This window comes from Panthera tigris, chromosome C1 (assembly GCF_018350195.1).
Source record: "Panthera tigris isolate Pti1 chromosome C1, P.tigris_Pti1_mat1.1, whole genome shotgun sequence".
NCBI lineage: Eukaryota > Metazoa > Chordata > Mammalia > Carnivora > Felidae > Panthera > Panthera tigris.
Genome location: NC_056667.1, coordinates 4022332 through 4047972, shown reverse-complemented (window position 1 = coordinate 4047972; position 25641 = coordinate 4022332). Strand labels below are relative to the sequence as shown.

Sequence of the window (25641 nt, the reverse complement as noted above, 5' to 3'; positions counted from 1 at the left end):
CGAAAAAAAGAGCAATTTCCGATTCAAAAAGTAATGTATGTTGACTGTGGGCAATGTGGAAAACACAAAAACATACAACATATAAAGAAGACAATGAACGTCACCCCGAGTCCCACCACCTGAAGGTGACCGCTGTTAAATAATTCCAATCTTTTCCCCATGCTCACACGTCTGCTTGTGCTTTTCCCCAGCGAAGCCAAAGTCGCACTGTAAACTTTTGAATTCTGCCTTTTGGAAAACGCGGTGCAGCCTCCTGCGCTTTTTCGCCATTGGCCAACATGCTCCCTCACCACGAAGTGGGCGGTCGTCCCGCGCGCGGTTGCCCAGTACGGGGTGTTCCGGCTGCCTCCAGGGCAGGGTCCCCGCGCGGTCGCAGCCTGGGCGCCTGGCGGGCCGCCCCGCTCGCGCCTGCGCGCCGAGGGGTGTCGGCTTCGCCGGGGCACCGCGCGGGGCCGTCCGAGGGCAGGGTCGCTTCACGCTGATTTCTTGGGACAGGGGCGTCCTTGAGTTTGGGGCTGCTTTCTGGCAGCCGCCGGCAGCCGCCTCTCGGCCGGGGCCACAGGCGCCCCGCCCGCCGTCCGCCGCTCTGCGGGGGGGCGGTCAGAGGACTCCCCCGGGGGCTGACGGGGCGGGGTGGGGCGGGGCCGTGGGCGGGGCGCTCCCGCCAAAGCCGGGTCCCCGCCCCGCTGCGCGGCGGTATCGCGAGAGCTCTCGGGCGGCGCGGGGCTCCAGGCGGCGGCGCTTCCCAGCCGGCGTCGGCGGCGCAGTACGCAGGCGCGGCGGGCGGGTTTCCCCGGGCTACAGCCGGCGCCGTCGCCCGCTCGTCGGCCGCCCGGCGCCATGGCGGGCTGCGCGGCGCGGGCTCCGCCGGGCTCCGAGGCGCGCCTCAGCCTGGCCACCTTCCTGCTGGGCGCCTCGGTGCTCGCGCTGCCGCTGCTCACGCGCGCCGGCCTGCAGGGCCGCACCGGGCTGGCGCTCTACGTGGCTGGGCTCAACGCGCTGCTGCTGCTGCTCTACCGGCCGCCGCGCTACCAGGTGCGGGCCGGGCGGGGGTGGGCCGGGGCCGGGGCGAGGGCGGGACCCGGGTGGGTTGGGCGCAGCGCGCGGGCTCCGTCCCCCTCGGGGTCGGGGTGGGCCGGGAGCTGGGCCTGTGGGAGGGACCGCCTCCCCCGGGCGTGTTCTTTCTCCGGAAGTTCAGTTGGCAGGAGGGACCCCGCCTCGCCAGGCTGGGGGGGGGGTGGGGGGGTGGGGGGGGGGGGGGGGTGGGGGGGGCGGGGCGTGGGTCGCGGGCCCTCTCTCTCCCGCGGAGTGGGTGGGAAGTTGCAGTTGGTGCGGTTCAGCAGCTGCGCTTGGCGTGGGGAGGAAGCGGGCCCACGAGTTCCTTTATGTCATTTAAGTTGTGGAGACACACTTAACCTGCCGCCAAGTCAGGTCAGAAGCCCCCGCAGTGTCACTCGGAGGGGGTTGGGCACAGAGCCCCGCACGTCCCCGACTAGACTTGCTGCGTGGACTCGGGAGAGTCTGGCCAGTAAACGAGGTTCATGCGGTGTTCCCACTGCTCTGAATCATAATAGCAGTAATGATAGCAATGGTAGCTCGAACTTACACACAGCACTCTTAAGTGCTTTATGCGGGTACTCTTCACAGCAGTCCTAAAAGGTAGGTAGCATTGTTGTCCCCGTTGTGTATAGGGGGGAAACGGAGGTCCAGAGAGGTTAAGTAACTTGTCCAAGGCCACACAACCAGAGAGGGGTGGATGCGGGATTTGAACCCCAGGCACGTTTGCCTTACCCTCTTAGTCTCTGAGCAGATCAGCTCTAAGTGTTTCCCAGTAGCCTACTTGTCCCAAGGAAGTGGGGTGTGTGCTCTTGCAGCCCGGATGTGTGCTCAGGGAACAGCCCGGTGACTGAGCTTCTTTTGGGTCCATTTCAGATAGCCATCCGAGCTTGCTTCCTTGGCTTCGTGTTCGGCTGCGGCATGTTGCTAAGTTTTAGCCAGTCTTCTTGGAGTCACTTTGGCTGGTAAGATGTATTTGGGGGGAAGAGTGGTTTTGAGGCGAGGGTGGGAGGATCAGAGGGTCAGAAGTGGTATATCCTCATCCCTGTGTGTCCTCTCTGACTGGCTGAAGGCTGTTGAGGATTCTGTACGGTCTCTGGTGTCCAGCTAGATCCCTATGTCTCCGACCTTGAGAACTTGTGCCCATCGGTCGCTTCTGTTGCAGGCAGAAACAGGTCTCCCTGGCACCCTCCCCATAGGCGCCTTCATCAGTAATGTGACGAGCCCTTCCCAGAAGAGGGTACAGGTCCTCAGTGACAGGAAGGGGCAAGGCTCTGGCTCGTCTTCATAGGCCTTTTCCGTCTCTAATTTCTATTAGGTCACATCTAGCGCCTCCCCCACGGCCACTGTAGGATTTTCCCCTACACTATGATTTCAGTCCCTTGAGCCTTCTAGTCCCTGACCTGGATATGAACCAGTGGCTTCAGGTAAAAGGCTTTAACTCCCGTTATCAGTTCTCTGAGCCATCTAATCCTTCTTTGCTGGAGTTATTTGTTTGGCTGCATTTTTGTATTCAACATACATCACTGCTTTGTTTTGACTGTGTTCCACTTTCATATTTTACTGTGTGGTGTGGTATCCTTTCTAAAAGACTGAAGGGCCCATAATGCCTTCATGACCCTAGTCTGTTTGTGGGGTCTGTTACATTCAAAAGTAGTCTTTTCAAAGCCCCACCTTCTGCAGACCCGAAGAGTAACGTGACATGTGGGTGCCTGATGTCCACTCTCAGGTAGGTGACAGCAGGACCTCCTCAGAGAATTCAGGGACAGTTTGGCAGACCCAGATCTGCACTTGGACTTATGGCCAACTTGATTCCCTTGCCCCAACTTACCTCTCTTTCTTTTTGTTTTTAAATAGGTATATGTGCTCCTTGTCACTATTCCATTATTCTGAATATTTGGTCACAGCAGTCAATAACCCCAAAAGTCTGTCCTTGGATTCCTTTCTCCTGAATCACAGTCTGGAGTACACAGTAGCTGCTCTCTCTTCTTGGATAGAGTTCACACTCGAAAATATCTTTTGGCCAGGTCAGTGTGTCCCACGTTTCCCTCTGGAGGGGAGAAGGGTGGCTTCTGTGCAGGCCTGAGGGTGGTGACGTGGGCTCGCCTCCCAGGTGTAATCTCCCCGAGTGGCTTTCCCCAGCTCTCCGTCCTCACTAAGCTCTTTATAAAGGACAAGCACAGCTTGTGGGTTCCGCTTCCGGATTTTGAACGGAGGACATGTTGACCGTTTGCTTTAAGCCTTCCACGACGTACCGCACTACCTCATGTGAAGTCCCGACCTTCGATAGCTATAATTCTAATTTTACGGTCAGAGATTTGCATCTGTTCATTTTCTGTGACTTGAGGCTTTTCGTGTCAAGATGTTATTAGCAAAAACCTCTGCATCTGAAACCTACTCTCAAATGGAACTTTCCACAGCAAATTAAGTAAAATATATGTGGTTCCCAGGATTTGGTAAAGGGCCAGAATGGGAAACATTGGATCCCTCTCTGCTTCACTTAGCTGTCCTTGTCCCCAAGGGAAGGAGGGGCATGTGACAGAGGGACGCGGATGGAGAGCTCATCAGGTCTTTGCCATGATGCTCTAATCGGGTTGTTGGCACTTGAAGCAAATGAACAGCGCGACTTAGGGGAATGTGTTTTGCTTATAATTAAATTTTAATGTGATGACAAATGCTAATTGCCCACTAGCATGTTTCCTAATGTTGCTGGCCTTGGAGAAATAGGTTCATTTTAAGCATCTGCAGGGGAGCTCCATGGGCCCATGTCTTCACTTCCTGTCTGTCACATGTCTCTCCTCCAGAACTGAAGCAGATCACCTGGCTCAGTGCCTTGGGGTTGCTGATGGTGGTCTTTGGAGAATGTCTGAGGAAAGCGGCCATGTTCACAGCTGGTTCCAATTTCAATCACGTGGTGCAGAATGAAAAATCAGAGACTCATACCCTGGTGACAAGCGGAGTGTATGCTTGGTTTCGGCATCCTTCTTACGTTGGGTGGTTTTACTGGAGCATTGGAACCCAGGTACAGTATCAGAAATGACAGTGGTTGCCTTGGATTCTTTTTACATTTTAAAAAACTTAACGCCATAAAATGTACCATTTTGAAATGTACAGTTCAGTGGATTTCATTGGATCTGCAAGGTTATTGGTCTCCTTCAAATAGGTGCATGTGCCCTCTGTTGTGTTTCAGTGGGTGTAGAAGGGGCAGGTTACTACACAGGATTTATTTTCTCTTTTCTTTTCTTTTCCTTTCCTCTTTCCTTTTTTCTCTTTTCTTTTCATTTATTTTTTTAAAGTTTGTTTTGAGAGAGACCACGCATGAGCATGAGTGGGGAGGGGCTGGGAGCCAGGGAGAGAGAATCCAAAGCAGGCTCCACCCTATCAGCACACAGCCTGACTCGGGGCTCAGTCTCTCGAATGGTGAGATCATGACCTGAGCCAAAATTGAGTCGGACGCTTAACTGACTGAGCCACCCAGGCGCCCCGGGATTTATTTTAAAACTTTCATTTCTGAAACTTAAGACTGCTGCATTAACGATCATACTCCCTGGGAACAAGTTGATTGTAGTTGAATCGTGTAATTTACCATAAATGCTGCCTATGTATTTAAGTGCTCTAGGACTAAAGAGTTTTCGTACCTCTTTGACCATAGGTCTTTTTACACTGTGGCCCGGCACACAGACATGCATGAAAACGGAACAGGTCTTTCCCAGAGCAATATTTGTTCTTACTGAGTACAAAATACTCCTGTTTTCTATCTTGTTATTTGTGATGCACTAAATGGATTTCGGGGCTCAGTAACAGGTTGTGGGCTGTAGTTGGGAAACCCTAGTATAGGGTGTGTTGGGAAGCCACATGTGGTTGCTGGCTGTGAGGGCACAGGCTCTGGGGCACGGACAGGGCCAGTCCTGGCTGTCATGTTGGCTGCTTGGCCTCTCTGTCCTCACACACTGAGGACAGCAGTGCCGCCCCATAGGTTCAGTGTAGGGGCTTATTGGTCGTAAAGGGCTTAACTTGTGCCCAGAATACGGTTAAGTGCCCAGTAAGTAGTGATGGGAATAAGAAGTCAAGGGCATGTGCCTGGCTCTTGGTGGAAATCGCCCACTGGGGGAAGACATGTGTCCGTAGGGGTCCATCAGAAGGGGCAGGGGTGGAGTAGTGGGTTTCCCACACAGCACCGGAAGTTCCTGAGAGCCGGGAGGTGTTCTTGGCCTGGAGGGACTGTTTGGCTGTGGATCAGTGGGGAAGACATTCTTAAGAGTGGAGAAAGCACATGAGTAAGGAAGTGAGAGGCAGTCAGAGTGGGGGTACAGCCCAGAGAAAAGGGGCCAGAGGAGGTGGCCGAGGTGCTGCTTTTCTGGGTTGGGGCAGGGGAGTGGTTTGAAGAAAGAAGTGATTTCATAAGCTCAGGTAGCAGTGGATCTGGTACAGGGATGGGCTGGGGCGGCAGAGGGGCGGGGGGGGGTGTGGTGCAGGGCAGGGGCCGGGGACCAGGCAGCTGCAGGCTGGAGGGGGTGCATGGAACAGGAAGGGACAGGCTAGGAGCCCCACGGGGAGCTGCCATCAGCCTCGAGGACTGAAATCTGAGAAGTTGATGTTTTAATTTTTAGGTACCTCTCACATAAGAGGAACAACAGAAAAGCGTATGAAAGAAAACTGCCGTGATGAGCGTTTAGCTCTAATGTGAACGCGGTGGGGTGGTTTCAGTGCGTGTGCCCTGGCCGCTGCTCTCAAAGACCCTGATAGTATTTGAGAATCTCTGGGGCCCTTCCCTGACGGGAAGTCGACCGCGGGTGTTCAGGAGAAGCAGTGCTGCTGACGTTCGTGGTGTCGGAACACTCTGACCCCGATCGACTTTGTGTCCCCTGTCAGGTGATGCTGTGCAACCCCATCTGTGGCGTTGGCTACGCTCTGACGGTGTGGCGATTCTTCCGAGATCGGACAGAAGAAGAGGAGATCTCATTAATTCACTTTTTTGGAGACGAGTACCTGGAGTATAAGAAGCGGGTGCCCACAGGCCTGCCTTTTATAAAAGGGGTCAAGGTGGAGCTATAACATAGCAGGAGCGGGCCAGGCTGGGCCGAAGGGCCTCCCCCCTCCACACAGCCCGGGACAGAACTGCCTCTGGCAGCCACGCCGCAGAATGGATTTTCTGAATCATTTTATACGTCACCAGTTACTCTTCTGGAATATCACTCGAGACCAAACGGTCAGAAGGCCTTAGGACCAAAGGACCCCATACCCTAGAGCAATCTGTTCTTGGGCTCAATCAAGGTAGGACATAGATTAAAGGTGGGCAAGGAGCAAATAACAGCAATATTCAACAGTGCCCCTCCAGAAGGGCCCTGGCGAGAGCCCATGGCCCACGAGGTATTTAGTGTAACCAAGACCCCTCGGGAGAGGTGGACTCGCTCATGATGTCGAGTAAGGCTTCTTCTGCAGGAAGGGGTATGTGGGCATCAGTGCTTAGTGTTAGAAATTCGTTCAGAATCTTTAACCGAAAAACACAAACAGCACAGCTTCGACCTCCTTCTTTCTGTGCTTAAGTGCATGAGCATCTATACAGTTTTAAGATAATTCTTTATAAGGCACTTTGGCTCTTAATATATTTAATCGTATTTACATATCTATTTTTTATAAATAGCAGTATAGATTCAGAGGGGACTCACTTGGTGTTTATAGCCCCAACTTTTATCTGGCGGAATGGACACCTCCAGACAACTTGGCTGAGTGGCTTTGTGTTCACAAGGGCACCCCTGGCCAGGGAGACGACCCCTGTGGCTTTCCCCGGGGTCCTGGCTCCCGCTCTTCTCCCCAGAGGGGGCTGTTGTCAGTGACACAGGCATGTCAAAGGGTGTCATTTTTCCTTTAACAGAGAAATGCTCACTGAGCACGTGCTCTGTGTAAGGCGTCGTCAGACACCGGGAAGTATTGCTCTCCGTTGGTTTGGGATTTCAGTCTTTCACCATAGCTTATATTTTTCTGTTTCATTTGAAATCTCTCAACTGTTGATTTCTATGTTCTGTTCTCAGAACTTCACCATCTCTAACATCATCTCGCACTGTCTTTCCCAAGGGGGTTTACGCACACACCACCGCAACATTCAAGCAAGTCAGTGTACGAGAGTCTTAAATAGAGCAAATGGTCCCGACGGAGATGTAGTCGGTATTTTTGTTTTTCAAGTTTGGGGAAAGTGGTTGGCTTTAAGTACGTAAGCTTTAGGACCCTTGTTTAATTCTGGACCAGAGAGGGCCTTGGTCTCCGCGTGGAATCCTTCCGCGGTGGCGCTAACGGAGCCTGATTACGACGGCCGCGGCGGCCCCGGCTGGAGGGCTGCTGTGCTGCCACGCCGTGCCGGGCGGCTTCGAGGAGCCACTTAACCTTTCCGTGCCTAGACTCCCCATCCGTAGAATGGGGTCAGTACCACCTACCTCATAGGGGTGTTGTGAAAACTTAGAAGAACAACGTCAAACGTTTTTAATACTTAGATGAGAGAGAATGGCGTGAATGAAATCTATCCTGTGCCAGAGTCACACAGACGTGGACGTTGCTTTGCTGTACCAGACGCTGGAAACGTGTGTTCAGAAGAGCATTTTACCAACTCAGAAACATCACTCGTTTCTAGATTTCATGGCCTAATTAATTTTTTTGTTATTATGTATACCAAAGAGGTTTACGGGTTTGTTGATTCCTGGGATGCCGCTCGCCCGTGTGAGCGGACTCTACCATCGGCCCTCGTGAGGGCCTTGCAGCCAGGCCGGCCGAGGCCGCCGCTGGAGCACTCAGCAGCAGGTCCTTCTGGCACGAACACTCCCCAGTGGGACTCAACATGCACTTACTCTGGGAACTCGAGTTGACTCACTTCTGACTTGTTCTCCAGACCACGCTTAGCAAAGTCAGCTCCGCTCATTGGGACTGCAGAATGGAGGAGGGTGTGGCTGGGGTTTTGGCAGCCATCCCCAGCTGCTTGAGGGAAAGTGCTGTGCTGTATCTACCGGGATTGGACCCAACTTTCATTCCCACTGAGGGCTGTGAAGCTGTCTTTAATAGATGGAGAACAGCTAATGATGGCCCCCTGGCTTTGTGGACAGAAAGTCTGAAGGTGTTGGCGTTTGGCGATCTCATCTTGCCCCACCTGCTGGAATTCTCAAAGCCCACCTTCCTGCCGGGGCCCTGAGCCCAGAACGTGGGCCTGGTGTTTTGTGGCGAGGTGCTGCTGTTACACCACCTGGGCTTTAAAGAGCTCTTCCAGGGGCGGGACTAGGGGGGCGCCCTCACCCCGACTTGTACGCCCAGGGCAGAAGTGAGCAGTTACTTAGGGAGAAAAGATGAACTGCTTAGGGGCAGGATTTGGCAAGTGATTGACTTTCATCTAGTACTGACATTTTCAGATTATTTTTAACTTTATAAATTTAGCAGTGACAGTGTGCATGCAGAGAATCAGGTTAATGAAGTGCAGGCTTTTGGGGTATTCCCAAAAGCTTTTGGGTAAAGGCCACGTCACCAGTTCCCTCAAATTAAGAAACTGTCAAGAGATTACTTACTTTTTCCATTGCAGGTTTTAAAGTGGAGATTCTTAAATGGAAAAAAAGGCACTGCACAGAACAAAGCTACTTTGAAGCAGCGTAAAGTGAGACGTTTTATGAGGATTTGCAGGCTGTGGCCGAGAATAGCAGCTCGCAGAAAAGAGGTAGTGAGTGGGGTGAGCCTGGCCGAAAGCGAAAGGCAGCGTACCCCACTGCCCCTTCATCTGTATGAACTGCTTCTTGAGCCTCAAAACTAAACTTGATTAGTCCCTTCCATTTATTTAACACTCTGAGTGATGGACACGATAGGGAAGTATTCCTAAACCAATACACGTGTTAGTAGCTTAGGCTCAGGAGGGCCGGCCACAGCTCCAGCTTTTTGGTAGCAGCCCCTCCGTAATAGGCACAGTGACCCCCACTGTCCCTTCTCTGCACTTTCTTACTGCCTTAGATAGTTGCGATCTCCCACCACATCTTGCTCCTGTAGTGGCTCGATGAGGTTGGTGGGAGAGGCTTGCTCTCTGCGCCCTGCTGTGAGAGCTTGACGCCTTGTCCTGGGCCCCGAGGGCCAGCCGGCAGGGGTGGTCCCAAGCGCTTGCTCTAGAGGAAGCCGTCCCATAGCTAGGAGAGTAATTTAATGGAGTAATTATTTTACTCTTCTTTTTACATGCAGAAATGTTTATTTAAGTATTTTAAATTGGATTTTCTTTCACAGATACTGATTATTTCCAATTCTTAAATAAAACTGTACTTGATTTCACTATGAGCGGTAGCGTGATTGTGTGGGATGTAGGAACTCTAAGATCACGTCATCACTGGCTAAGAAATGTCCGGGACCTACAGCATAAAACCAGATGTGTTTTGCCCCTTCAATTCAGTTTTGAATTCTAATCTGTAACCAGTTTGTTGTGACGAGTTCCTCCTGCCTTTTAGGCTCCCATGGGTTTGGGCTTTGGAATGAGGACATCAGTGCTCTGAACGCAGGGGCAGAACGGTGGATGTTGACGTGACATTTTCACGGATTGATGTGCTGCCCTACCTGGCACATGGAAGCCATTTGCTGTTCATTTTTTGGTGGTTGTTTTTTTTGTTTTTTGTTTTTAAGTTTATTTATCTATTTTGAGAGAGAGAGGGAGAGTGCAGGTGGGGAAGGGGCAGAGAGAAAGGGAAAGAGAGAACCCCAAGCATGTTCCATACCACCGAATGCACAGCCCCGTGCAGGACTTGAGCTCATGAACTGCAAGCCAAACCAAAGGTGGACACTTAACCGACTGAGCCAGCCAGGCGGCCCCATCCGTTGGCTGTTTGAACCACCACATCGAGCTGGATGTTTCCTTAAAATGTGACTGTGTGGACATTTTAACTCCAAAACTTAAAATTTTAGGTCATCTGGGTTAATTTTCCTCTTTAAAGCATTTGTGAAATTACGCTTGATAGAAAGGACACCATGTAGGAGTAGGAATTTCTGGAGAAAGGATTCTGAGTCATCCTTTAGTAATACCAGTAGAAGGTGAACACGAGAGTGACCGTTGTCTGGAGAGGCAGCAGAAAGTTGTGGGGAAGTTGTACTGACCCTCTCCTGCAGCCCGTGCCACCGGCCGCCTCTCCTTTGCCCTGGCAGCTCAGTCCTTCCTTGACAGGAGAAAATGGGAGTGACAGTTTTCCCTTTTGCTGAGTCTGCTCAGATTACCGGCTGGAACTTCCCAGCAGGGCCGTGGCTCAGGACACCCTGAATTCTTGGGAGGCAGGCACGGCAGGGCTGTCTGTGCACGGCCCCTGACGGGGGCAGGGCCTGGCGCTCCCGCAAAGGAGGTGCCAGGCCAGCGAGGGGCTCGCGTGGCACGTTCATGTGTTCACTCTTTCCAGGCGGACTGGGGCGTCGCCCCCAGTCCCCATGAGGAGGACGGAGACTTCATGCAGCGCAAACACAGGGAAGAGTGAAACTTAAGCCAAAGAATCTGAGATTAGGACCGGTCTGAGTGTCTGGGTTTTTCCGCTGATTAGTGATTACCCCTTATGACATACCTGGTGGGAATAACCTTTCTTAAATATCCCAGTCTTGACCTGCGTGCTGTGAAATGCCCACCCCTCCGGACCAGTCCCGTTTGCTAAGTCGGGCGCTCTCTCTGTGTTGGGCCCTCGCCCCCGTTTTTCGGTTTGGGTCTATGAGGGTCTTTGTTTTTCAGTGGAGACTCTTCTTTGAGGCTGTTTGGAGTCCGGCTGTTCCCTCTGGGTTCTGACGTCTTCTCTCTCTTCTCTGCGACACTCACCGGGTCATTCCTAAAGGGACACTTGGCATGAGTGCTGCCTGGCACCCCCCATTTCACTCTGTGCCAGCACCAGCATGGCTCCTGGGATGGGAAGCCTTTCTGGACGACACCAGTGGGTGAACCAGAACCTTCTCTCCTAAAGGATTCTCCTCTCGTCTCTAATGGTTTTTAGTTGCCAAAACATCGGCAGCTCAGGCTACGTCTGTGGCTCGCAACAACAGCTTTGAATGGACAGTCCTCTGACGCATCTGAGCCGAGCGTGGTGCCCAGGAGGGTGAGACTAGTTTCTGCTCTGTCACCAGCCACTCTAGACCGTGGCAGGTGCTCTGTGCCCTCCAAGCTCTCTTAGCTCTGGTCTCCTGCAGCCCTGGTCTATGCCCCGTGCACAGCAGGCTTAACTGAGAGCAAAATACTACAAGATCAGCCCGTGACAGTGACGGATCTGTTACCACACATTCTTCTCTTTCTCTGGCAAGGATTTTGGCAAACCCCGTGGTTCCAGTGACTAGTGATGCTCCCACTTGGAGGAGAGAACCCTCAGTTACTTTTCCTCATTCAAGTGAATCTGACTCACTTGATGTAAATGCCTACGAGCCAGTCTCCGGTGCCCGCAGCCCTCCGTGGCATGAATGGTGCAGGCAGCAGCCGTGGCCATCTGCAATTCTGGAGTGCGGGTCACGTCTCCTCTATGAAGCCGCCATCCGGGTTCAGAACCCCTCTGACCCGTGTTTTACAAACAGACCCAGCCAAGGCTCTAGAGCTGGTCAGTGGCAAGCCTGGACCGAATGGGAAAGAAAACCCGGGACCTGTCTCTGAGATCGAATCTGCTGGAAAGACTCGCCTTACCTGGCCTGGGTCTCAGCACTGACGTCCTCCTTGTGCGTGTTCTGTAGGTGGTCCAGCTGTTCCCCTGCAGGCACCTGAAGCCTGTGCGGGAGAGACCGTTCCCAGGAGGCTCGAAGGCAGCAGAGCCAGTCACTGTCCTTCAGCCCCCTCTTCGGACAAGACCAAACTGAATGAGGCACTCGGGCCTGCCTAGGGCTTGGGTCTCAGCTGTTTACTGAGGGCCAGAGCTGCTCCCGGGGACAGCAGCTGCGCTGCGTTTGGGAAGAAGGCACCGCGGGGCCAGGTGGTGGGGAATGGCAGGAACGGACACCTGCGTGTCCCAGGATCCCTGGGACAATCTGGGAAGGGGGATCCGGTCTGGCTTCTCTGGGGAACTGAAAGGCCATTATGACTGGGGTGTGGCCAGGGGCTGCCGTGGTCAGAGGTGGACAGGGAGGGTCCCGAAAGGGCTATCGGGCCCCGGAGTGATGGGAACTCTAGGCTCTAAGAAGACCACTGGCTGTGGAACACCCTAGAAGGGCCAGAGAGGGTCAGCAATGGTGGCGTGGCCTGGGGCTGCCGTGAGGACAGTAGGCAGAGACAGATACGTCAGCAGAATTCAGGGTATGTAGGAAATGGGGCGAAGGAAGGAAAGGAATCAGAAGGCCCCCTGGCCTTCTCACTTGGGCACCTGGGGGATGTGATACCACTCCTGAGGGGTACAAACAATGGCACGTTTGGGGGAGGAAATGGGGTTCTGCCATTGTGGGATCTGAGGCCCCCGTGACCTGTCCAAGTGGAGACATACCCCGCCCCAGGAGGAGGCAGCTGGAGAGGGGTCTGGAGCCCAGGGGGGCCTATGCCGGGGAGGGCTTGGGGGTGGTCAGTGGCACATTGGAGTTTTAAAGTGGGGGGACCGGATGGAGCCCCTTAAGCATAGGGTGTGGGACGGGGAGAGGCTCTAGGACTGAGCCCTGCGGAAAGCTGACACTTGGGCACTGAGCAGAGGTGGCAGAGCGGCCAGTCTGTAAAGGGACAGCCTGAAGGGCAGGAGGGAAACAGGTGTGGGCTGCCTCAGAAGCAAGACAGGAGCCTGGTGAAGCCAGTGGCCTGTTCTTGAGCACCGGGAGAGGCCAAGCGCTGCAGCCAGAGGTTGCGGAGGACAACAGGCCACAGGAGCGGGCTCAGTGGGGACGGGGGTGGCGGGGGCGGGTTGTGGGCACTGGGAGAGGAGGAAGCAGAGGCAGCAACGCCAGCTGCTGGAAAATGGTGCCATGAAAAAGGACAGAGGCAGCCAGCCTCCCCCGCCCCCCCCCCCAAACCTCCAGGAGCCGGGCTCCAGCCTGAGCTCCTCCTTTCCCTTTGCCAAAACCCACCGCTGGCGCCACGTCCCCCGAGACAGGCGGGCAGGAGCACATCCTTGAAGCTAGTTCCTCGCCGAAGCAGCACACAGAAGGAAACGTGCGCAAACTCTAAGAACGAGGCTCGGGACAGGCACGTGGCCTGCACAAGTTGGGCAGCGGCACCCGAAACGTCTCCTCCTTCCAGAGCCCCCCACCCCCACCCGGGGATGACCACCATCCCGACTGCTAATGCCAGAGGTGGTTCTGTCTGGTTTTGACGTTTCCTAAACGTCCCATAAACGGAATCACACCGTCTGCGGAGCAAGCGACTCGGAATGGCAGCTTTGGAGCCGACGCGGCAACTGGTCCCGGGTAGACAGGGATTTCAGCGCAATTGCGCAGAGGCCAGGCTGCGTTTAACCTCTCCGTGCGCATGTCAGAATAGTCACCGGAGAGGTGGCTTGGCAGTTCGGGAGGAACACGGTCACCGCACACTAGTTCTCCTTCTTCCTCAAACTCACGAAATCTCCAGGAAAGGGGCCAAAACAACAGGGGAAGGCGCCTCTCCAGGTTGAGGAGAGAAAAGGGTAACACCACAGTTTTGGAAGCTGGAGGGTCAGTGGTAACCTCAGCAGCCGGGAGAAACCCGAGCTCGGAACGGACACGGGACACGCCCGGCCCTACTGCCTTCACACCACGGAATCGCCTCTACCAGGGAGGACGGGACAGAAATAGGGAGGGGGCCGCCTCAAGCTCCCCACGGCCGAGCGGCCTCCCCTCCCCCACCCCAGCCCCCTGAAGGGTTGGTCTCTGAGAAGGTACCAGGGTACAACACGGGTGGGAAACGAAAACCAGGGCTGCCTGCAAATGCTCCACACAGCGGCCGCCAGGAGGGAGACTGGGGAACGACGGGAAAAAAGCACTGCCCAGCCTGGTCCCCCCACCCCCCTGCAGTGAAGTGCCACCCATGTGCTCTGAGTTTCTGGCCTGCCCCCTCTGCCCCCCACCCCTAATATGAGCACATGATCAAGGATGGCCTGAGAAAAGTCCTTAAAATGGAAGACAGAGAGAGGGGCGCCTGGGTGACTCAGTTGGTTAAGCGTCTGAGGTCATGATCTCACGGCTTGCGAGTTCGAGCCCCGAGTCGGGCTGTGCGCTCAGAGCCTAGAGCCTGCTTTGGATTCTGTGTCCCTCTCTCGCTCTGCCCCTCCCCCACTCACTCTCTGTCTCTGTCTCTGTCTCTCTCTCTCTCTCTCTCTCTCAAGAATAAACATTAAAATAAATAAAATAATCCAAAAATAATAAAAATAAAACGGAAGACAGAAACCTAAACAAAAACTTGGAGGAAAGAGACTTAAGGGAGAAAGAAACAACAAACACCTATCAGCCTTGGAGGGGTAAGAGACTGTCCATAAAACAACAGAATGCTGTGTGTTGGGGGTGGGGAGGGGGAAGACCATGTTACAAAACAAGGGCTCTTGGAAATGGAAAACAAATTTTACACATTTTTATTTATTTTTGAGAGAGCACGAGCAGGGGAGGGGCAGAGAGAGAGGGAGACACAGAATCCAAAGCAGGCTCCAGGCTCTAAGCTGTCAGCACAGAGCCCGATGTGGGGCTCAAACCCACAGGCCGTGAAATCGTGACCTGAGCCGAAGTCGGACGCTTCACCGACTGAGCCACCCAGGCGCCCCCAAAACAATGAAATTTTAAAAAGAGCTCTTGGGAATTTTCTTCAAAAATGAACTCAACAGAAGGGTTGGAAGAAAAGAAATCTCTCAGAAAGTGCAGCAGAAAGACAAAGAAGAAAGTACCGAGGAGGTACATCAGCCCAGGAAAGCCAATAGTCCAATAATAGGGATTCCAGGAAGAGAAGTGAAGAAATCAACTAATTCAAGAAGACATGTCAAAACTGAAGGACATGGGGGCACCTGGGTGGCCTGGTTGGTTAGGTTGGTCATGATCTCACAGTTCCTGAATTCAAACGCCACATTGGGCTCTGCACAAGGAGCTGAGCCTCCTTGGGATTCTCTCTCCGTCTCTGCCCCTCCCCGGCTTGCTCTCTTTCTCTCTCTCTCAAAATGAACAAAACAAAAAACCTGAAGCACATGAACTTACAGACTGAAAGGTGCTTCCTAATGGATGGAAGTAGACCCTCACCAGTGTGAAGTTTCAGAATGCTGGGACCAGAGAAAATTCCAGAAGCTTCGAAAGAGAATAAGTAGATCTCATCACAAAGATTAGGAGTCAGAATGCCTTCAAACTTCTCAAAGACAATCTTGGAAGCAAGGAAATACAGTGATGCCTTCAAAGACAATCATTTCCAATCTAGAATTTCACGACTTATTTGTTTGAGAGAGGGAGACGGCAAGCACAGGCAGGGAAGAGGGGCAGAGAGAGGGAGAGAGAGAGAGAGAGAGAAGAGAGAAGAGAAGAGAGAAGAGAAGAGAAAGAGAACCTCAAGCAGCCTCCACACTCAGCAAGGAGCTTGGTGAGGGGCTCAGTCCCACAACCCCGGAATCATGACCTGAGCCAAAATTGAGTCAGATGCTCAACCAACTGAGCACCCCAGGCACCCCTCCAGTCTAGAATTCGATACCCAGCAAAATCATCAGTCAAGTGCAAAAGCAGAATATAGACATTTCAGACTTGTGCTGTCCAAAATATGTACCTCCTGTGCACCCTTTTCCAAAGAGTCACAGAAGGGTGCAGGGGCAAGGCAACGGGAGTCCCCCAGAGGGTGGTGGAGAAAGACTTCAGGCTGACCGCGGTCAGACCTACAGGGCAACCAGCCCACCCTGGAACCAGGTGATGCAAGAGACAAGCACATTGAGAACCTGCCACCAACATCCCTCTGCCACTGTAACACCTTTTGATGCCCAAGTATGGTGCTGAGAGCCTAGAGTTGGCTTAACCATGTAGGGAGGCAGTTCTGCCCTCTCCTCCGTGTCCTGCTGCCTGGATCTGTCGAGGGCCCTCATTTCACCCCTAAGAAGTGTCTTCTGCTTTGGCCTATTCCTGAGGGCTAGAGGGGGGCAATGTTGTGCCTCGAAGCAGAAACTCCGAGCAGCCAACTCATTCTGTGTCTTTGAGAGATGTCCAGCACCTGGTCTGCCCAGATGCCCTGAGTAAACCCTCGTGACCTGGCCCACTGACTTCCTGAAAGGAGCTCTTCTGCACGTATGGCACCTTGTCCACACACATTCAGAAGTGTCTTGGCTCCCCTGTGAACAACCCCTGCTCTCACCTGGGCTCCAGTCGCTCCTTCACCTTGGCAATGGAGCGGACGTAGGGCGTGATCTGCTTGGTGATGCTGGTCAGGTAGGCATTCTCCTGCTTCAGCTGGAGAAGGTCACGGAGCTGGGCTGTGGGGGCCAATGCCAGAGCGTTGGGTCTTGTTGGCTTCAGGTTCTTCTTGTCAGGCTCACACCTTCTACGAATCTATCCCAACTATGTCATCGATTGCCTCTTTAATTAAAGAGCATCGTGAGACTTGTGGAGGTATTCTGTTTACTGAATCCTGACCTCACATGCATCATTTTGGGGCATTAGCAATCGTGAGGCAAAGTCAAGGGCTAAGGGGAGGAGCCTGGGAGTCTGTATCTGGTTAGTGGGTAACTGACTTCCTGCCCCTGCTAACACGTGGGTTAGCTCCAGGATGGGGGTGCACCCAGCAGCAGTTGCCTGGGACCTTTGTAGATCTCCTGCTCGTTAGCTACCCGCTGGTAGGATTCCTCCCAAATCTGAAAGAGAAAGGGAGTTGGACGTTGCATATGGCCATCAGCTGGAATTCCCACTGGTGGCATTTCTGTCCTCTAGCTACTCAGGTCCACAGGGCACCCCCAGCTAGGTCACGGGGTTCCAGGCAGCAGAGAGCCTCATTCCAGAGCCTGCCACACGAGGGCCTCATGATGGACCAGGCCAAGCTCCTCCTTCTCTCTCCTTCCCCTGTATGCCCGACAGGTGGGGCTGCAAGGGGCTCAGCGCCCGGGGAGGGTCTACCTCCTGGAAGACCGCTCTCATCCCCTCCAGGGAAGCGTACTCCAAGGCGATCTGCGCGTCCACCTGTGCGGACTTGTGCAGGATGTCTCCCATGATCTCCGCCTTGATGAGCGAGTGGTGTTTGGTGAGGTCCCGGTGCAGTTCCTGTACCTGGTCCTTCAAGTTCTGCATCTCTGCCTGCAGGCGCTGTGCACAGACACCTAGTGAGCGTGCCTCAGCAGAGGCCCAGCCTCCAGGCCAGGTGGTCAGGACTCGATTTGGCCACTGCACGCTGGGCAGGCAGGGGTGGGGACATTCCCAGCCTGCAGGTCCCTGGCCCCGCTCACCCGGTAGGAGTCCTCATAGTGGCGGCAGTGCTCCACAAAGGGCGTATCCTCACCCTCGGCCAGCAGCACCTTGGTGCTGATGGACCGGTGCAGCGTGGGCTTTTGGATTAGTGACCCCAGCATCTTTCCCGCTGGGGAAGGGCAGCTGGGCCCCATCAGCACGTTGGGGCCTGAGCCCGCTGCTAGCCTGAGGGGGAGAGAGCCAGTGTGGATGCAGATGGGGGGGGGGGGGTTGGGAGGGTCTCCCCTTCTCCAGGCTCTCAGCCTCTCCCCGGGACTGCACACCAGAACCACTTAGGAACTTTGAAAAAGTCTGCGCAAGGTGCACCCAAGACCAAGGACATCAGCATGGTGTTTAAAAAAATCCAGGGTAATGTCAATGTACAGGAAAAGGTCCATCCAGATGTGTCAGGGCTGGTGCATAATAAACTTTGTTCACTCACCCGCGGGACTCTGGGCATTTCACCTGACGCCCAGTCTCCCCTGACCGGGTCCCCGGGGTCCCTGGCACATACATCCAGCTCAAGCATTTCTCCTAAGTTCTCCTGGGTGTCTGGCTCTCCAGACTAAAGCCCGGAAGTCAGGCCTTACCCCAAGCTGCCCCTCCCTTCAGTCCCTAGGCGCCGGGGGCCGAGTGGCGGAGGAAATGAGCGGCAATTGGGGACAGTCCCGGTCTTCTCTGTCCTTCCCTAACCAGGCTCTGCTCTGCCAGGTCTGCCCGGGGCTTCCGGTCCCTCCGTCTGGGGAGGGCGGCAGGCAGCCTGTCCCTACCGCGACAGGGTACCTCGTGTCGCCCCCACACCCCGCCCCGGCGGCAGGGAGGGCGCCCCCAGCTGCTCACGTGTTGGGGGCGGCCCCAGCCCCCGGCGCCCGGCGCGGCCCCAGCAGCAGCAGCGGCTCCAGGCAGCGCGCGAACTCGGCGCGGTAGTCGCTGGCGATCTGGGCGGCGGGACCGGCTGGTGAGGCGGCTTCCTCGCCCCCTCCGGCCCCGCCCCGGCCCCCCCACCCCGCGCCGCCCCGCACCTTGCTATTCTGCGCTGGCCGGAGGCGCTGCGGCCGCGTGACGATGCCCTGCAGCCTCTCCAACAGCTCCTGCAGCGGGAGGAGGGCGCTCAGGCCCCCGGGAGCGGGGGAGGGGGGCTGGCGGGGCAGGACAGGGAGGCCCCGCGCCGCGAGGGCAAGGCTGACTTTGGCACTCACCTGGTACGTGTTGGAGTCCCTTCCCTGGGACTGTCCCAGAACCCCCACGCCACCCCAGCCCCCAAATCCACAGGCAAGTTGGGGGGAGCCGGACTTCAGTAGACACCCCACACTCTGGGCGGAGTGGAGGCTCCCGCTCCCCTCCAGGCTTCGCGGTCCTTTTAAAAGGGACTCAGCTGGCCCCTGAATGGCTTGCAGATGATGGTGCGGAGGAGGGGGAGGTCAGCCGCAGAGAGCCCTGGTCCAGACCCCGGGTGGCAGGCTGCCAGGCCCCGAGGTGGGAGTCCTGGGTGTGCAGGGTGGGCTTCTGATGGGGAGAGGGAGACCCCTCAGGAGCCAGGGGGACTCACATAGCCCAGGTCCAGGAACTCAGCCTTATTGGCCAGGCTGAGGAAGGATGAACAGTTGACCAGGTGAACCTGTGGGCGGGACACTGCTCTGTAAATGGTGGGGTGGGGTGGGGGGGTGAGTGCCCAGCCCTGTACCCCCAGCTCCCCTTACCTGCAGGGTGGGCAAGAGAGTGGCCAGGTGGGAGAGCTGCTCCTTGAAGGCCTTGTCCTTCTCTTCGTATTGGCTGGGGGAGGGGCAGGCAGCCTCAACTCCTAGGGGAGTGCCGCCCACCCCCCACCTGGGTGGGGGGTGGGGCTCAGAAAGGGGAGGTTCTATCTCCCCACCAGCTCTGTGCATCCTTCCCCGGTGCCCTGAGCCACCCGGCCCTCCTGGCCCAGATGTCTTGCTCCCCAGGGTGGGGCAGGGTCTGCCCAGGTCCAGGCAGGGAGATAGGTGTATGGAGGCCAAGGGACAGCGAGTGGAGACCCCGCCACCACTCACCTCTGCACCGCCTGCAGCAAGAGCGCTTTCCTCTCGGCCAGTTTGTCCTGGGAGGGATGGCCTGCTTCTGACTGGGCGCGGTCAGCCCGCCACCTCCCACCTCCCGGCCCAGCACTCCCCCACGCCTGGGGCCCAGCCACACACCTGGTTCCGCTGCTGTCCCTCCAACCTCCTGGCTCTTCCTGCCTGCCCCCTACTGCCTGGGAGTCCTGGTGCCCTCACCTTAAATGTCAGCAGCTCCCCCCGGGGTGGGGGGTGGGGGGTGGGGGTGGGGGCGGGGGGTGTTCCCTCACCACCCCGCACCTCTGGCACCAGCCTGGGGCTGGAACTCTCCTGGCCACCGTGATTAAGTAACTCCATGCGCGGCTGCCCTGCTACGCCGGAAACTCCACGCGGGCGGGAGGTGGGGTGTTGTGGGGACCGGATTGTGGCTGATGAGGATGCTCAGCCTGTGGCTGTCGGGTCCCCACTACCCCTCACCTGCATGCTGCCGAAGAGGGCATGAATGGCGGCCTCCTCCTCCGCCGCGCTGCGCCGCACCTCCTCCACCATCGCCTGTAGCTGCGCGATGGCCTCCCGTGTGGCCGTCTGCAGGGCCTTCACGGCCTGGGAACAGGGCGGCCTCAGCCCGGCAGGCGCGCACCTCCCCTGCCCCGGCGCGCTGGGCACCCCGCGCTCACCAGCACCGCCTGCTCCAGCCGCTCGCAGCCCTGCACGTAGGCTGACTCCAGGTCCACGCAGTGCGCCCGGCTCTCCCTGCGGGGACCCCGCGCGTCAGCCCCGCTCCCGGCTGCCCTCCGGCACCCCCTCGCCTCGCGCTCCCCCCTACCCACCCCTGCATGTCCCGGAAGCAGCGGATGCACAGCAGCGACCTCTTGTCGGTGGAGAACATGATGTAGGGCTCGGCGTGCAGCGCTGCGGCGGGGGCGGCGGGGGCGGCGGGGACGGAGGTGAGGGCTCCGGGCAGGCCCGCCCGGCCCGGCCCCGGCCCCCACCCGACACGCCGCACTCACTGCACTTCTGGAGCACGTCGCGGCTGCGCTGGCCCAGGGCCACGATGTCGTGGCGCGCGAACATGCGTGCCCGGTGCGTCTCATCGCGGCAGCGTGCGCACAGCGGCTGCCCACACGTGTTGCAGAAGTACGTGGTCTCTGCGTCCTAAGGACAGAGGACCAAGCGCATCCTCAGCCTGCCCACGGGCCGAGGAGCCTGAGTCCCTGAGCACGCACGTGTCAGAGACTGTCAGTCTGAGCCTGGGGCAGGCACGCGGCTAAAGGCAGCCCTTCCCGGTAATCATGACGCTTGAATATACCCAGTTTACAGATGAGGGGTGGGGGGAGCGGAAACATTTTACCTACAACAAAATTTCGTGTTCGAAGGCTTCTCAAGCCCTCCTTGGCACCCTCAACAGTGGCCAAGTAACGGTGCCCACCCTGGCCATCTGTGTCACAACTTGGCTGGGAGAGGGAAGGAGGGCCCATTGGTTCCCTTCCCTACGCAAGACCTCGGGCTGAGAGGCCAGGTCTCCCACTGCCGCTGTGGCTTTGACCCCAACAATGGCTGTGTAAGCACAGCCCCAACTCCTTACTTTGGCATTCAAGGCCATTTCCTTCCATGCCGTCCCTACCTCCAACCCCTAACCTCCCGAACTGTCGGCTCTCACTTGCCCAGCACATCCCGAGCTTTTGGGCCCACAGGGCTGTCCTCCTGGGGCTTGGAATACCTCACCCAACCTTCACAGGCCAGAGTCCCGCGTGCCACTCACGTTCACAGCCCAGCCTGAAGCCTGGCCTCTGCTCCTCTTTCTTAGACTGGGGGAGGGGGGCAGGAACACCCCTCTCCAACAGCACATTGTCCTCACTTCCCCTTGGGTACAGGTAGCTTGGTCAGCTCCCCAGGTAGGAGCCCTCGAGGGCCATCCCAACTCCACCCCAAGTTTGGGGACTGGTAAGCCCTCCCCCAGTGGAATGATGTTAACCTCTGCCACTATCTGGCTAGTGCCTCAGGTCACTTGTCCTGGACCTCAGTCTTCCCACCTGTAAAACGGGGCCCACATTTGGGATCCAGGGTGACTTAGGTTTTGGAAAATCCACGGAGGGACTAATCCTCTAAGGACATGAGGGGCACTCCCCCTCCCCCCAGGCACTCCCCCTCCCCCCCCCCCCAGGCCTCCCTGCCTGCTTGCCGCACTCCAGGTCACAGTTGGCACACTGCACCACCTCCATGCCATCCCCTGAGCTGTCCACCAGGAACTGCAGCAGCCGATCCACAGGAGGGAGCCCGCTGGGGCCCTTCACCACCGTCTGGTGTCTGTGGAGAAGCTCAGCCAAGATCCAGATGCCCCTTCCCCATGGCTCCTTATCTCCTTTCCCACCCCCCCCCGCATTTCAGGCTGGAACTAAAAATAGGAGCTGGCCTCTGCTATAAATATCTCACCCAGTGCCCATTCTGACCCCGTCCCCCACTCTGCCCCATCCTGGGCGAATCCTGGGGGCCCATGGGGTTGGTGACCTGGGGTTTCAGAGGTGGACACCTCCCCTCTACCCCTTCTCAGCGCATTGCACAAACTTAGGGCTAGCCCTTGTAACTTGAGCCAACATAACCTGCTTCTGTTGATCTAATACTCAAGGGATCCCCCAAGTGAATTACTGTCAGTGTTAGGGTTGCTGTGCTGAGATCCTGCACAGCCTTCCTCTCGCCTCCTGGCTTTCTAGGGGAGGGCTTCTGCCAGTTACTCCGGGCCTCGGTTAACCTGCTCTGTACAATGGGCGGGAGCCCGCATTCTGGGGCTGAGAGGTGCGGGCTGGGGGCAGCCTCTCCCAACGGCCTCTGCCGGGAGTCAGAGCCCTGCCCTCCCTGCACCTAGCCCCGCATCCAGACGGGGCCAGTCTCCCCGGGGGGTGGGGGGCGACCACTGGGCTTTGGGGCACTCACTGGCACAGCGGGCAGGCGAGGCGGCCGTCAGTGGCGCGGCCCCGCAGGCAGCCGGCACAAAAGTCGTGGAAGCAGTCCAGCAGGCACGGGCGCTCGAACTGTGCGTGGCACAGCGGGCACACCAGCGGGTGGCCGCTCGCGGCGTCCGGGGCCCCCAGGCCCTCCAGGGGCACGAAGATGGCTCCCGACATCTTCTGGAAAAGCTCAGGAAGGCGGCGGCGCGTGCACGGTGCGGGGAGCCGGCCGCGGAGCCCGCGCGTCCCCTCTGCCCGCGCGCGGCTCCCTCCCGTCTACCCCGCCCCGCCCCGCCCCGACGGGGCGTCCAGCGGTCGTGGGGCGGGGACCACCTAGGCCCGGGCTGGGGTCTGGAGCGGCCGGGGCGGGGAGAACCGGCAGCAGGCGTGCGAAGGGGTCGCGCCCTGTGCGCGCTCCCCGCCTCTCCCGCACCCCCTTGGTGGCCCCGGAAGGTCAGGCCGCAGGACCGAGCAATGCGTCCTACCCAACGTCTACCCTCCCCTGCCTCCTTGTCGCCCACCTCGCCTCACTCCCACCCCAGGAATTCCCCTCCCGGTGTCCTCTGGGTGACCTGCAGGCGACACCCCTTCCGCGCTGGACCGCAGCACTGCTCGGGCACGATGCTCCCGTGCACCCTTCCCAGGCCGGCCGCTGCGCCGCGACGAGGGCTCCCGCCACGGCCACGGTCACTCCGCGTCTCGCCCCGAGGGCAGAGGCGGGAAAGCGGAGGCTGGAAAGGACCGCGCGGCGCGAGGGCCCGAGGCTCTGACTGACTCCCGCCCGGTACCCGAGCCCGGAGCCCGGAACCGCAGGAGCGCCGCGCAGGGCGGGGCCGGAGGACCCCGACTGTGGGCTCCGCAGGGGTGCCGAGGCGCTCTGGCTAGGCCGGCTCTCTCCCGGACGACGGGGGCTGGGACACGAGTGGGTGTGCGGGTCCCCATTTCCTCCACGGCCAGTTGGGGGCGCCAGAGAGCAGCGGCCGCCCCTCCGCAGACAGCGCGTGGGAGGGCCTGGAATCCCAGGCGGGCCTCTGGCTGGTTGGAGTCTCTCGGCCAAGAGACTGACCTCTCAGAGCCTCTCTGCTTGGGTGAAACAGGGCCTGCCCCTCGGTGATGCGCGAGAGTTTAATGAACTGAAATGAGCCTACTAGGCTTCTAAGTAATGAAGGCCTCAACCCCCATCACCAGCCGAGTTCCCCAAAGAAGGGGTGGGTTGGGGAGGGAGAGGAGTTTCTGAGCCTTTCCGGCAGAGCTCCCTCTGCTGTTCATGGCCAGCCCGGTCCTTGTTTATCCCAGTGTTATTTTCTCCAGAGTGCCTGCCATGCTTGGGTCATTTTCTACCTTCTCTGCACATGTTATCCTGAGCTCTGGGAAGGCAGCCTCTGTCTCTGCCCCTCCTGAAACCAGAGTCAAGCCCAGAGACTGACCCACAGAAGGTGCTGGATAAAATCTTATCAGTTAGGATGTAATATTTTAAAGCTAGGAGAGAATATTTAAAGCTGGGTTTTGAAGGATGAATAGGAGTTTGACAGTGGGAGAAAGGAAGAGAATTGTAGGTATAAACTACCTGTTCTTTCTCTCTCTCTCTCTCTTTTATTTATCTGTTTGTTTGTTTATTTATTTAGAGACAGAGAGAGCTCGAGCAGGAGATGGGCAGAGAGAGAGAGAGGGAGAATTCCAAGCAGGCTCTGGGCACAGTCATCCAAGAAACCAAGAGATCATGACCTGAGCCAGAATCAAGAGTCGGACACTCAGCTGACTGAGTCACACAGGTGCCCCTAAACGACCTGTTCTACCCCTCTCTACCCCTGGTTCTATTTGTGCTCTAAGCCACAAGAACTGTAATAACAATAGCTAATGTTGTGGACAAGGTACTATTCAAAGTTCTTTTACTTGTATGAACTCATCCAGACAACAGCCTTAGAAGGTGGAAAATGTTACCCTAGTAAGTGATAGAACTGATATACAAAACTACAGGATACTTCATAAGCGAATTATGCAGGAGTTTCCTTCTGGAGGGGCTGTAGGAAATGGATGTCCCTTCCTGATACTTGGGCTTATTTAATCCATTGATTCGTGTCTTCATCTGTTAGTAAGCAGCTGCCATAGGTCATACACATGGGAGGGACCACAGTAGCCACGGTTAGCCAAGTATAAACATGGACAAGTACAATAATGACAGATAATAATGACAGTGCTAAGTGCTCCAAAGAAAATTATCAGGATGATGTGAAGGAGGGCAGCTGGGAGGGGTGGAGCTGAGGGTACACTAGGTAATCCTGGGCAGAGACAAGCACTGAGCCTGAGACCTTGCAGGATGAGAAGCGATCAGACACAAGAAAAGCCAGAAAGAGTTCAAAGTGGAGGGAGCAGCACGTATAAGGTCTCAGAAGTTGGAATAAATGTCAAGCAAAGAAAAGTAGACCCATGTGTGTGGAGACTCAGGAACTCAGGGGTGAGGTGGGGCTGAGGACGGAGGTGGGTGTAAGGGTTACGGGTTTGGGGGGGAGGGGGAGGGGGAGTGGGGTCATGGGGGTGAGGGTGGTCCACTCCACACTCTAGACTAGAGATATCAAGGAGGTCACTGGTTGTGAGTCAGGAGTCCAGGGAGGGGTGGAAGCTGCACACAGAGACTTGGGGAGTTGTATTCAAAGGCATGATCTTGGGTCACACCAAAGGTCAAGTGCAGATAAAGATGAAGGGAGCTCTGTGTCCTGCAGCCCTTCAATCCAGGGAAGAGGAGGGAGCAGTAAGGAGATGGAGAAGGAGTGGCCAGTGAAGTGGGAGGAGAACCAGGAGACCCTAAGTCCTGCCCACCCCCCAAGAAACGTCAGCAAGGAGGAGGGAGTGACTCACAGTGTCAGATGCTGCTAAGGAAGCAAGAAGAGGAGGACAGAAACCTGACCCCAGTCCCTAGCAGGGGGACATCACCAGTGACCTTGATGAGAGCTGTCCTGATAGCTGGGGGCCAAAAGCCTGACCAGAGTGGGTTTAACGGACAATGGGAGGACAGTCCAGAGAGAGGCAACTCTTCCAAGAAAATTGGTGTGAAGAGATTGTCTTTCTCTGTCTCCCTCTCTCTCTCTGCCCTTCCCCCACTTGCACATTCTCTCTCAAAAGGAAATGAACATTAAAAAAAAAAAAAAAGAATAAAAGGGTGGGTTTGGTACTTGGTTAACTGGCACAACAGGCCTGAGTTTAAACCTAGACCAGTCACCAGTCGGTGCACTGGGTTTCCTCCAGCCCTTGTAAGCCAGGATGGGATTTCTGCCAGGGGAGACCACTGGAGCCAGGTGGAAGGGAGAGGAGGGTGT

The 25641-nt window shown here is 56.6% G+C and overlaps 2 protein-coding genes across 3 annotated transcripts; one reads left to right on the top strand and one right to left on the bottom strand.

Moving 5' to 3' along the window:
* Positions 1–832: 832 nt before the first annotated feature.
* On the top strand, positions 833–9342 carry ICMT (isoprenylcysteine carboxyl methyltransferase). Of its 2 annotated transcripts, XR_006221174.1 has the most exons (6): positions 833–1035; positions 1933–2021; positions 2914–3083; positions 3861–4078; positions 5929–6330; positions 8615–9342. XR_006221174.1 is itself a non-coding variant. In XM_042996425.1 (5 exons), exons 1-5 carry the CDS (start codon positions 841–843, stop codon positions 6109–6111), a joined length of 855 nt encoding a protein of 284 aa, XP_042852359.1. In that variant the 5' UTR covers positions 833–840; the 3' UTR covers positions 6112–9342. The 2 variants fall into 2 exon arrangements, 1 of the variants encoding a protein (XP_042852359.1); XM_042996425.1 differs by having other exon boundaries at positions 5929–9342.
* A 749-nt stretch (positions 9343–10091) lies between these two features.
* RNF207 (ring finger protein 207) lies at positions 10092–22504 on the bottom strand. The gene is made up of 17 exons (XM_042996424.1): positions 22314–22504; positions 21557–21689; positions 20393–20537; positions 20213–20294; positions 20060–20135; positions 19860–19985; positions 19380–19426; positions 19050–19122; positions 18899–18967; positions 18372–18440; positions 18190–18287; positions 17349–17535; positions 17023–17208; positions 16712–16763; positions 16268–16385; positions 11699–11779; positions 10092–10862 (listed from the first exon to the last, which is right to left on the bottom strand). The coding sequence occupies exons 1-17, from the start codon at positions 22502–22504 to the stop codon at positions 10691–10693; spliced, it is 1905 nt and encodes a 634-aa protein (XP_042852358.1). The 3' UTR covers positions 10092–10690.
* Between the last annotated feature and the right edge of the window lie 3137 nt (positions 22505–25641).

Coding starts and splice junctions, on each gene's coding strand:
- RNF207 (XM_042996424.1), bottom strand. CDS start 22,504: ATGTCGGGAGCCATCTTCGTGCCCCTGGAGGGCCTGGGGGCCCCGGAC. Junction 18,968..19,049: donor CTCTCTTGCCCACCCTGCAG/GTAAGGGGAGCT, acceptor TCCCGCCCACAG/GTTCACCTGGTCAACTGTTC. Junction 16,386..16,711: donor CGAGCAGGAGATCTACAAAG/GTCCCAGGCAAC, acceptor TGGCCCCCACAG/CCCAGCTCCGTGACCTTCTC.
- ICMT (XM_042996425.1), top strand. CDS start 841: ATGGCGGGCTGCGCGGCGCGGGCTCCGCCGGGCTCCGAGGCGCGCCTC. Junction 1,036..1,932: donor ACCGGCCGCCGCGCTACCAG/GTGCGGGCCGGG, acceptor GGTCCATTTCAG/ATAGCCATCCGAGCTTGCTT. Junction 4,079..5,928: donor ACTGGAGCATTGGAACCCAG/GTACAGTATCAG, acceptor GTCCCCTGTCAG/GTGATGCTGTGCAACCCCAT.